At 43.8% G+C, this 13,021-nt stretch overlaps 1 protein-coding gene across 7 annotated transcripts in view; it reads left to right on the top strand.

Annotated features, from left to right (window-relative positions):
- The window catches only part of dapk1 (death-associated protein kinase 1), a 252,251-nt gene that overhangs the window by 103,534 nt on the left and 135,696 nt on the right, over window positions 1-13,021 (top strand). For all 7 annotated transcript variants that reach the window (XM_085985055.1, XM_085985078.1, XM_085985086.1 and 4 more), the window contains exon 3: window positions 1,713-1,934. In XM_085985055.1, the coding sequence (XP_085841181.1) occupies window positions 1,713-1,934 (222 nt within the window). The remainder of the gene's footprint in view (window positions 1-1,712; window positions 1,935-13,021) is intronic.

Raw genomic sequence — 13,021 nt, 5'->3', positions numbered from 1 at the left:
GGTTGATGTGATGTACATGGACTTCCAAAAGGCGTTTGATAAAGTGCCACATAATAGGCTTGCCAGTAAAGTTGAAGCCCATGGAATAAAAGGGACAGTGGCAGCATGGATATGAAATTGGCTAAGTGACAGGAAACAGAGTAGTGGAGAACGGTTGTTTTTTGGAACGGAGGAATATATACAATGGTGTTCCCCAGGGGTCGGTACTAGGACCGCTGCTTTTCTTGATGTATGTTAATGACTTGGGTGTACAGGGTACAATTTCAAAATTTGCGAATGACACAAAACTTTGACGTATAGTGAACAGTGAGGAGGATAAGGTTAGGCTTCAGGAAGACATAGACAGGCAAGTGAAATGGGTGGACATGTGGCAGATGAAATTTAACGTGAAAAAGTGCGAAGTGATACATTTTGGTAGGAAGAACGAGGAGAGGCAATATGAACAAAAGGGTACAATCCTAAAGGGGGTGCGTGAACAGAGACCTGGGGGTATATGTGCACAAATTGTTGAAGGTGGCAGGGCAGGCTGAGAGAGCGGTTAAAAAGCATACGGGATTCTGGGCTTCATAAATAGAGACATAGAGTACAAAAGCAAGGAAGTTATGATGAACCTTTATAAAACACTGCTTCAGTCTTAACTGGAGTATTGTGTCCAATTGTGGACACCGCACTTTAGGACGGATGTGAAGGCCTTAGAGAGGGTGCAGAAAAGATTTACGAGAATGATTCCAGGGATGAGGGACTTCAGTTACGTGGATAGACTAGAGAAGCTGAGGTTGTTCTCAGAGCAGAGAAGGTTGAGAGGAGATTTGATAGAGGTGTTCAAAATCATGATGGGTCTAGACAGAGTAGATGGAGAGAAACTGTTCCCATTGGTGGAAGGGTCAAGAACCAGAGGACACAAATTTAAGGTGATTGGCAGAAGAACCAAAGGCGACATGAGGAACAACTTTTTTTACTCAGCGAGTGGTTAGGATCTGGAATTCACTGCCTGAAAGGGTGGGGGAGGCAGATTCAATTGTGGCTTTCAAAAGGGAATTGGATAAGTACCTGAAAGAAAAAAAATTGCAGGACTACGGGGAAAGGGTGGGGGAGTGGGACTAGATGAAGTGCTCTTGCAGAATGGCCTCCTTCTGTGCTGTAACCATTCTATGATTCTGAGACTGTGCCCCCTAGTTCTAGACTCTCCAGCCAGGGGAAACAACTTCTCGGTATCTACCATGTCAATCTACCTCCAGAGTCTTGTATGTTTCAATGAGATCACTTCTCATTCTTCTAAACTCCAGAGAGTATAGGTCCAATCTACTCAATCTCTCCTCATGGGACATCCCAGGAATCAATCTAGTGAACCTTTGTCAGGATATGGGGTCGGCCAAGTCATCAGACTGTGATGAGGAGGAATTTCTTCACTTGAGGGTTGTGAACCTTTGAAATTCTCTACCCCAGAGGGTTGTGGATGCTGAGTCGTTGAGTATATTCATGGCTGAGATCGATAGATTTTGGACTCTCGGGGAATGAAGGGATATGGGGATTGGGCGAGAAAGTGGAGTTGAGGCCGAAGATCAACCATGATCTTATTGATTGGCATAGCAGGCTCGAGGGGCCGTACGGCCTACTTCTGCTCCTAATTCTTATGTTTTTATGTTCTGCAGTGTTTGTAGTTCTACCTGTGAGAGTTATTTTGGTATTATAGCTCTGTCTTTTTTTTTCAGTGGACAGTTTGCAATAGTGAAAAAATGCTCAGAGAAAAGCTCTGGGGTGGGATATGCAGCGAAATTTATCAAAAAGCGCCGCTCAAAGTCAAGCCGCCGTGGAGTGAGCCGTGAAGACATCGAGAGAGAAGTCAACATCTTAAAGGAGATACAGCACCCAAATATAATAACTCTGCGTGATGTTTATGAAAATAAAACTGATGTGATCCTTATTCTTGAACTGTAAGTAAATCTTTGAGTATGTAAGCTGTTTAACCCTCATTGTGTACATGCACTGAAAAATAATTTCTCATTCGAGTGGACCAGTTAATTTTCCACGTGCTGTCGTGAACATTGTGGATCGTAATTCATCTGAGCTGTTTGACATAAAATGCACAGTGGTGGCAGAGCTTGGCTGTGTAATGAGGGAACCAGTTACTTTACCTCATGAGAGCTAGGGACATTGGTCACACTTTGTGTGATGCATGTTTCTGTAATGTACATTAAGTAAATCAGTTGTGATATTTGAAATAGTACAGCAGTTTTTCATATGGCTTAAGATCACTTTGTAAGCCATCCATAAACATTCCAAACACACTGATCCCAGTGCATCTACTCTATTTAAGTGGAAGATCTGCATAACCTCCTTCAGAAACCATTGTAAATAAAATGATTTTTAAACCGCAAAAGGAATCAACAACGCCTAATAGTACATGTCTGCATTGTGAGTAAGTGAGCATCTGCTGACACCAAATTCCCTTTTCAAGCTTTTGTTGATTCAACAAAAGGAAATGGATTATAAACAACTGAAGTAAAATCTGTTTCCCTACACAGAACTTGATTTTTCTATTTAATCAAAGTGAAGGGGAAATCATGTTTTGCATTCAGTGTCATTGAGATGCACTCTGCTATTCACCTGCTTTTATTCAGTACTGCGACGTGCTCATTTCTCTACCAACCGTTATATAGTAAGCAGAGTACTGAAATACGTTGGAATTATTGAGGAGGAAATAGATTCAGCACGGCTTATTACAAATTCAGAAGCCATTTTGTTGCCATTTTCTAGCTGTTGACATGCTCGCCCCTTTGTCCTTGAAAATAGTATGAAGGACCAGAAGGAGATCTAAATGTCCAGCCACATTGATCAGTGTTTACCTGTGGGACAGTTTGTCATCCAAGCACACATAACAACTTAATTACATGTTATTTCAGAGAACCGTATAATTTTGCATAAATAATAATAAACAGAAGCAAGGACAAAAACAGCAAATCTAGATAGAGTACATTGCTTAATTTACAGGACCTGTTTCAAAACATTAAAAGCTCATTTTAGCAGTTCTTCTCAGTAGCTTTGGTCCATGATGAAAAGTTTTTTTTACATGAGACTGAACTCTCATGGAGTGCTGTACTATTTCCCATGTGAACAGGGAAACTGAGAGCAAAACCTAGACTGCTAGCCTGATGATATCCTGCTCTTCCCTTAGAAGTCAAGCTGTTGTAAAAAGCAGATATAACAGCAAATTAATCAAAACTGTCAATCGAAATAGATTTCAAAGCTTCATAAGAACCTAAGAAAATTCAGAGTGAGAAAACTGCATTCCATCAAGCAAGTCCTTTGCATTCAGAGCCCAAATTTAATTTATTCTCTCGTGGACTTCATCCAACACTGCATGTTCCCCTACTTTAAAGAATGCTAAGTTCCTTCCCCTGGGTGAAAAAAAGTCAAGCAATGTGGTTAATATGTCTATAACCTTCAATCGCACCTCAACAGATACCGATCCTGCTCCTTTTTAGGAGGGGCCAGTTGATGCTAAACCAACTTTGAATTTTTTTTTTTATTCATGGGATGTGGGTGTCGCGAGCAAGGCCAGCATTTATTGCCCTTGAGGAGGAGGTGGCTTTAAACTAACTAGTGGGGGGGAGGTTCCTAGAGAACAAATAATAAAAATGACAACAGAGAAGGTCATAGACTTAGGTAGCAGTGGGGAAATTAAAAACCAGAGCGTGTCAGGAAGGGGCAGGAGGTATGGAGTAAAAGGTAAAGTAATAAAAAGGGCAAAAGCAGGAACTAAGTGTCACAAAACACATTTGAAAGTTCTCTATCTGAATGCACGTAGCATTCGTAACAAAATAGACGAGTTAATGGCACAAATAGCTACATATGGGTATGATCTTGTGGCCATTACAGAAACATGGCTACAGGGTGACAATGCCTGGGAATTAAACATACCAGGTTATTTAACAATCAGGAAGGACAGGCAGGAAGGAAGGGGAGGTGGGGTGGCTATGTTAATAAAGGAAGGAATCACTGTAATACAGAGAAATGATATTGGGTCAAAAGATCAGGATAATGAAACAGTTTGGGTGGAGATAAGGAATAATAAGGGGAAAAAAACACTAGTGGGCGTAGTCTATAGGCCTCCGAACAGTCGCAACTCGGTTGGACGGAGTATCAATCAGGAAATAGTTGAGGCTTGTAATAAGGGAACACCTATAATTATGGGGGATTTTAACTATCATATTAATTGGACAAATCAAATTGGGTAGGGCTGCCTTGAGGATGAGTTCATTGAGTGTATTAGGGATGGGTTTCTTGAGCAGTATGTAACTGAACCGACCAGAGGGCAAGCAACCTTCGATCTGGTCCTGTGTAACGAGACAGGATTAATTAAAAATGTCCTAGTAAAGGATCCCCTTGGAATGAGTGACCATAACATGGTTGAATTCCATATTCAATTAGAGGGTGAGGAGGTTGTATCTCAAATAAGCGTGCTAAGCTTGAATAAAGGAGATTGTGCAATGAGAAGGGACTTATCACCAATCTTCTTGTACGAGGCCCCTTGGGTCAGAGCGATCATAATATGATCGAGCTCTCAGTCGAGATGGAGAGTGAGGAAATTGAATCAGAGACTAAGGTCCAGAACTTAAATAAAGGGAATTACGAGGGTATGAGACGGGAATTGGGTAAGATTGATTGGGTGGTGTTTCTGGGGGGATTGACAGTGGATAGACAATGGCAAGCATTCAAAGATAGAATGGAAGAATTCCAGAACATGTTTATACCGGTTTGGCATAAAAATAAACCTAAAAAGGTGACTCAACCGTGGATAACGAGGGAAATTAGGGACAGCATAAAATCAAAAAAAAGGGCATATCAACTGGCAAAAAAAAGCACCAGACCGGAAGATTGGGGGCAGTACAGGATACAGCAAAAGAGGACAAAGGGATTAATCAGGAAGGGGAAAATAGAATACGAAAGTAAACTTGCAGCAAAAATAAAGACAGACTGCAAAAGCTTTTATCGGTATATCAGGAGGAAAAGACTGGTAAAATCCCAAGTCGGTCCCCTGCAGTCCGATTCGGGAGAATATATAATGGAGAATAAGGAAATGGCGGACCAATTAAACTCATACTTTGGTTCTGTATTCACAAAGGAGGACACAAATAACCTCCCAGGAATATCGGCAAACATAGGGACTAATGAGAGGGAGGAGCTGACAGAAATTAGTATCTCTAGGGATATGGTGTTGGGTAAGTTGAGGGGACTGAAGGCCGACAAATCCCCGGGGCCTGATAAACTACATCCTAGGGTACTTAAGGAGGTGGCCCTGGAGATAGCAGATGCTCTAAGGATCATCTTCCGGAACTCCATTGACTCGGGAACAGTACCCGTGGATTGGAGGGTAGCTAATGTTACCCCAATATTTAAAAAGGGGGGTAGAGAGAAAGCAGGGAATTATAGACCAGTAAGCCTTACATCGGTTGTGGGCAAAATGCTAGAGTCCATTATTAAGGATAAAATAGCGGAGCACTTGACAAATGGGGAAAGGATCGGACAGAGTCAACATGGATTTACAAAGGGTAAATCGTGTTTGACTAATCTGCTGGAATTTTTTGAGGAAGTAACTGGTAAAATAGATGGGGGAGAGCCAGTGGATGTGGTGTACCTTGACTTCCAGAAAGCCTTCGATAAGGTTCCACACAAAAGATTGTCATGCAAAATTAAGGCTCATGGGATTGGGGGCAAAGTATTAACGTGGATAGAGAACTGGCTGGCGGATAGAAAACAGAGAGTTGGAATAAACGGCTCGTTTTCAGAGTGGCAGGCAGTGACCAGCGGGGTGCCGCAAGGATCTGTCCTGGGACCCCAGCTGTTCACAATATATATAAATGATCTGGATCAGGGAATTGGATGCAATATTTCCAAATTCGCTGACGACACTAAACTAGGAGGAGGGGTGGGCTCTGATGAGGATGTCAGGAGGCTACAGTGCGATTTGGACAGGTTGGGGGAATGGGCGGATACGTGGCAGATGCACTATAATGTGGATAAATGCGAGGTTATCCACTTTGGGGGTAAAAACAGGAGGGTAGATTATTATCTAAATGGCAATAGATTGGGAGATGGGGAAGTGCAGAGGGACCTGGGTGTTCTTGTGCACCAGTCACTGAAGGAGAGCATGCAGGTGCAACAGGCGATTAAGAAGGCAAATGGTATGTTGGCCTTCATATCAAGGGGGTTCGAGTATAGGAATAGGGATACCTTACTACAGCTGTACAAGGTGCTGGTGAGACCGCATCTGGAGTATTGTGTACAGTTTTGGTCGCCCCATCTGCGGAAGGATGTTCTTGCCATGGAAAGAGTGCAGCGGCGATTCACCAGGCTGATACCTGGAATGGCGGGAATGACCTACGAGGAGAGATTGAATAGTTTGGGCTTGTACTCACTGGAGTTTAGAAGATTGAGGGGATCTCATCGAAACATATAAAATTATGGCAGGCCTGGACAGGCTGAATTCAGAGAGAATGTTTCCAATGGCCAGGGAGCACAGAACCAGGGGCCACAGTCTAAAAATAGCGGGCAAATCATTTAAAACAGAGATGAGGAAGAATTTCTTCACTCAGAGTGGTGAGCCTGTGGAATTCCCTGCCACAGAGGGCTGTGAAGGCTAATTCAATAAATATTTTCAAGAGAGAATTGGATATATTTCTGAAGGCTAAGGGGATTAAGGGTTACGGAGAAAAGGCGGGGACGGGGTACTGAACTGGTAAGATCAGCTATGATCTCAGACGAGGATCAGCCATGATCTCATTGAATGGCGGAGCAGGCTCGAAGGGCCGAATGGCCTACTCCTGTTCCTATCTCTATGTTATTATGAAGGTATGAGAGCGGAATTGAGTAAAGTGGATTGGGAAAATAGATTAAAGGGTAAGACGATATATGATCAGTGGTGTACATTTAAGGAGTTATTTTACAACTTCCAAAAAAAGTATATTCCACTGAGGGGAAAAAAAGGGTGTAAAAGAAAAGACAGCCATCCGTGGCTAAGTAAAGAAAATAAGGATAGTATTCAAATAAAAACAAGGGCATATAAGGTAGCCAAATCTAGTGGGAGGATAGAGGATTGGGAAAACTTTAAAAGACAGCAAAAAATAACAAAAAGATTGATTAAGAAAGGGAAGATAATTATGAAAGTAAATTAGCAAAAAATATAAAAACAGATAGTAAGAGTTTTTATAGTTATATAAAAAGAAAAAGGGTGGCTAAAGTAAATGTCGGTCCCTTAGAGGATGAGACCGGGAAATTAATGGTGGGAAATATGGAGATGGCAAAAACACTGAATGAATATTTTGTATCAGTCTTTACAGTAGAGGACACCAAGAATACCCCAACACTGGACAAGCAGGGGGCTATAGGGGGGAGGAGATAAACACGATCAAAATCACTAAGGAAGTGGTACTCGATAAAATAATGGGACTCAAGGCGGATAAATCACCTGGACCTGATGGCTTACATCCTAGGGTCTTGAGGGAAGTGGCGGTAGGGATTGTGGATGCATTGGTAATAATCTTCCAAAACTCCCTGGACTCAGCAAAGGTCCTGGCAGACTGGAAAACTGCTAATGTAACACCCTTATTTAAAAAGGGCAGTAGACAGAAGGCTGGAAACTATAGACCGGTTAGCCTAACATCTGTGGTAGGTAAAATTTTGGAGTCCATTGCTAAGGAGACAGTAACAGGACATTTGGATAATCATAATTTAATAAGACAAAGTCAGCATGGTTTTATGAAGGGGAAGTCATGTTTGACAAATTTGCTGGAGTTCTTTGAGGAAGTAACATATAGGGTGGATAAAGGTGAACCAGTGGACGTAGTGTATTTAGACTTCCAAAAGGCATTTGACAAGGTGCCACACAAGATTATTGCGTAAGGTAAAAAATCACGGGATTGGGGGTAATATTCTGGCATGGATAGAGGATTGGCTATCTAACAGAAGGCAGAGAGTTGGGATAAATGGTTCATTCTCAGACTGGCAATCAGTAACCAGTGGTGTTCCGCAGGGGTCAGTGCTGGGTCCCCAACTCTTTACAATCTATATTAACGATTTGGAGGAGGGGACCGAGTGTAACATATCAAAGTTTGCAGATGATACTAAGATGGGAGGGAAAGTAGCGAGTGAGGAGGACATAAATAAACCTGCAAGGGGACATAGACAGGCTAAGCAAGTGGGCAGAGATTTGGCAGATGGAATACAATACTGGAAAGTGTGAGGTTATGCACTTTGGCAGGAAAAATCGTAGAGCAAGTTATTATCTTAATGGCAAGAAACTGGAAAGTACTGAAGTACAAAGGGATCTGGGGGTCCTGGTGCACGAAACTCAAAAGGTTAGTATGCAGGTGCAGCAAGTGATTAAGAAGGCCAATGGAATGTTGGCTTTCATTGCTAGGGGGATAGAATATAAAAATAGGGAGGTATTGCTTCAGTTGTACAAGGTATTGGTGAGACCGCACCTGGAATACTGCATACAGTTTTGGTGTCCACACTTAAGAAAAGACATACTTGCTCTCGAGTCAGTACAAAGAAGGTTCACTCGGTTAATCCCGGGGATGAGGGGATGGACATATGAGGAGAGGTTGAGTAGATTGGGACTCTACTCATTGGAGTTCAGAAGAATGAGAGGCGATCTTATTGAAACATATAAGATTGTGAAGGGGTTGGATCGGGTGGATGCGGGGAGGATGTTCCCGATGATGGGTGAAACTAGAACTAGGGGGCATAGTCTTCGAATAAGGGGCTGCTCTTTCAAAACTGAGATGAGGAGGAACTACTTCACTCAGAGGGTGGTAGGTCCATGGAATATGCTGCCCCAAAAAGCTGTCGAAGCTACATCATTACATAAATTTAAAACAGAAATAGACAGTTTCCTAGAAGAAAAGGGAATTAAGGGTTACGGGGAGCGGGCAGGAATTTGGACATGAGTCTAGGTTCGGATCGGTCATGGCCCTGTGGGTAGCGGAGCGGGCCCAGGGGCCGTGTAGCCTGATCCTGCTCCTGTTTAGTGTGTCTAATTCTGTTGGATTCAGGAGATAGTCCTGTCATAGTGGATTGGCGGTTAGGATCAGCTCAGCCATGATCTTATTGAATGGCGGAGCAGGCTCGAGGGGCCAATTGGCCGACTCCTGCTCCTATTTCTTATGTTCTTATGTGGTGAGCCGCATTCTTGAACCGCTGCAGTCCATGTGGTGAAGGTACTTCCACAGTGCTATTAGGAGGGAGTTCCAGGATTTTGACCCAGCGACAATGAAAGATCGACAATATATTTCCAAGTCAGGATGGTGTGTGACTTGGAGATGGTGTTGTTCCCATGCGCCTGCTGCCGTTGTCCTGCTAGGTGGGAGAGGTCGTGGGTTTGGGAGGTGCTGTTGAAAGACTTGCAGCATTTCTGTCCTCAGTCTTTTTCCCCCAATGAAAATACTTGAGCATCTCTTCATAATTTAGTCCTCTTAGCTTAGAATCACTCTTCTGTAAACCCTTTCCAATTCATCTATTTCCTTTTTTGAGAAAGGGTGACAAAGCTTCATGTCATATTCCAGAATTGGCCTCCCCATGTCTATATAACTTATTCTGACATGATCAATGCCCTCAAGTTACATTCCAATATCTAATAGTAATTGTCTTACCATGACCAAGTATTCATAGAAACATAGAAGATAGGAGCAGGAGTAGGCCATTTGGCCCCTCGAGCCTGCTCCGCCATTCAATGCGATCATGGCTGATCATCCAAATTCAGTACCCTGTCCCTGCTTTCTCCCCATATCCCTTGATCCCTTTAGCCTTAAGAAATATATCTAACTCCTTCTTGAATATATTTAATGAATTGGCCTCAACTGTTTTCTGTGGTAGAGAATTCCACAGGTTCACCACTCGCTGGGTGAAGAAATTCCTCCTCATCTATGTCCTAAATGGCTTACCCCTTATCCTTAGACTGTGACCCCTGGTTCTGGACTCCCCTGCCATCGGGAACAGCCTTCCTGCATCTAGTCTGTCTAGTCCTATTAGAATTTTATAAGTCTCATTCTTCTAAACTCTAGCAAATATAAGCCTAATCGACCCAATCTCTCTCCATACGTCATTCCTGCCATCCCAGGTATCAGCTTGGTGAATCTTCGCTGCACTCCCTCCATGGCACGAACATCCTTCCTCAGATAAGGCGACCAAAACTGCACACAATACTCAAGGTGTGGTCTCACCAAGGTCCTGTACAACTGCAGCAAGACATTCTTGCTCCTGTACTCGAATCCTCTCGCTATGAAGGCCAGCATACCATTTGCCTTCTTAACTGCCTGCTGCACCTGCATGCTTACCTTAAGCGACTGGTGCACAAGGGCACCCAGGTCTCGTTGCACTTCACCTTCTCCCAATCTATTGCCATTCAGATAATAATCTGCCTTCCTGTTTTTGCCACCAAAGTGGATAACCTCGCATTTATCCACATTATACTGCATCTGCCATGCATCTGCCCAATCGCCCAACCTGTCCAAATCGTACTGGAGTTTCTCTGCATCGCACACACGCCCACCCAGCTTTGTGTCATCTGCAAACTTGGAGATATTACATCTAGTTCCCTCATCTAGATCATTAACATATGTATTGTGAATAACTGGGGTCCTAGCACTGATCCCTGCGGTACCCCACTAGTCATTGCCTTCCACTCGGAAAAAGAGCAGTTTATTCCAACTCTTTGCTTCCTGTCTGCCAACCAGTTCTCTATCCAAGTCAGTACCTTACCCCCAATCCCATGTGCTTTAACTTTGCACGCTCGTCTCTTATGCGGGACCTTATCGAAAGCCTTCTGTAAGTCCAAATGCACCACATCCACTGGTTCTCCCTTCTCTATTCTACCAGTTACATCCTCAAAAAATTCCAGTAGATTAGTCAAGCATGATTTACCTTTTGTAAATCCATGTTGACTTTGTCTGATCCTGTCACTGTTTTCCAAGTGCTCTGCTATTACATCTTTTATAATGGACTCTAGCATTTTCCCCACTACCGATGTCAGGCTTACCTGTCTATAATTCCCTGTTTTTTCTCTGCCACTGTAATCAATGATCATTTCCAAATCGTTTTCATTTTAAGCTTTTGCTTGTGTGATCCTTTGTCTACTGTTACAAGGATCTATCCTTGACCTCGTCCTATTTCTCATCTACATGTTGCCCCTTGGCGACATCATCCGAAAACACTGCATCAGTCTCCACATGTACTCTACCTCACTACCTCTTCCCTCGACCCCTCCAAGGCCTCAAATTGTCAGACTGCTTGTCCCACATACAGTTCTGGATGAGCCAAAATTTTCTCCAATTAAATATTGGGAAGACCGAAGCCATTGTTTTCGGTTCCCGCCATGAACTCCATTCCTTAGCCACTGACTTCATCCTTCTCCCTAACATCCGTCTGAGGCTGAACCACACTGTTTGCAACCTTGGTGTCAAATTTGACCCGAAATGAGCTTCCGACCACATATCCGCAGCAGAACAAAGACCGCCTATTTCCACCTCAAACATCGCCCGTCTCCGCCCTTGCCTCAGCTCATCCGCTGCTGAAACCCTCACCCATGCATTTGTCATCTCTAGACTTGACTAGTCCAAGGCACTTCTGGCTAGTCTCCCACATTCTACCCTAAGTAAACTTGAGGTCATCCAAAACTCGGCTGCCTGTGTCCTAACTTGCACCAAGTCCCGTTCGCCCATTTCCCCTGTGCTCGCCGACCTACATTGGCTCCCAGTTAAGCAAAGCCTCGATTTCAAATTCTCATCCTTGTTTTCAAATCCCTCCATGGCCTCGCCCCTCCCTATCTCTGTAATCTTCAGCCCCACAACCCCCTCCGAGATATCTGCACTCCTCTAATTCTGCCCGATTGAGCATCCCTGATTATAATCGCTCAACCATTGGTGGCCGTGCCTTCTGTTGCTTCGGCCCTAAGCTCTGGAATTCCCTGCCTAAACCTCTCCGCCTCGCTACCTCTCTTTCCTGGTCAGGGACAGGAGGGCGTTACTACAAGCGAGGCAGGTACTGGGATCGAGGAGGTAATGATGGAGGAGCCTCAGCCCTTGGCCTTGTCTAACCGGTATGAGATTCTTGCTCCCTATATGGTCAAGGGCAGGGACTGCCAGGAGGATGAGCAATCTGACCACAGCACCTTGATACAGGGAGCCATTCAAGTGGGGGGAGTAAAAAGAAATGTTGTCGTGATAGGGGACAATATAGTTAGGGGGATAGATACTGTTCTCTGCAGCTGTGTTGCCTGCCCGGTGCCAGGGTTAAGGACGACATCTCTGGGCTGGAGAGGAACTTGGAGTGGGCGGGGGAAGATCCAGTTGTCATGGTCCACGTAAGTACCAATGACAGGTAGGACAAAGAAAGAGGTTCTACTGAGGGAGTATGAGCAGCTAAGGGCTAAATTAAAAAGCAGAACCACAAAGGTAATAATCTCTGGATTACTACCTGGGCCACGAATGAATTTGCATAGGGTAAATAAGATCGGCGAATGAACGAGTGGCTCAAAGACTGGTGTGGGAGAAATGGGTTTCGATTTGTGGGGCACTGGCACCAGTACTAGGATAAGGGAGCTGTTCTGTTTGGACGGGCTTCACTTGAACCATGCTGGGGCTAGAGTCCTGGCGAATCGAAATAACTAGGGCTGTAGAGAAGGCTTTAAACTAAATAGTGTGGGGGGGGGAGGGGCCAGGTGAGCGGGAATTTAAAAAGTCAATGAGAAATGAGAAAACAATAGAGCAGGATAGAGATGGGGGAAATAATAACCAGTGTGACAGGAAGGGACAGAATGTTTAAAAATAAGAATGCAACAGAAAATGGGGCCAAAATGAGGAGAAATGGTAAAAAGACAAAGTTAAAAGCTTTTTATCTGAATGCACACAGCATTCGTAACAAAATAGATGAGTTGACGGTACGAATGGGTATGATATGATCGCCATTACAGAGATGTGGTTGCAAGGTGAGCAGGGCTGGGAACTGAATATTCCAGGGTATT

Source organism: Somniosus microcephalus, chromosome 1 (genome assembly GCF_052327205.1).
Source record: "Somniosus microcephalus isolate GS21.2 chromosome 1, FLI_Smic_1.0, whole genome shotgun sequence".
Lineage (NCBI taxonomy): Eukaryota > Metazoa > Chordata > Chondrichthyes > Squaliformes > Somniosidae > Somniosus > Somniosus microcephalus.
Note: the sequence above shows the minus strand (reverse complement) of the source record. Positions and strands in the feature narration are given on the sequence as shown.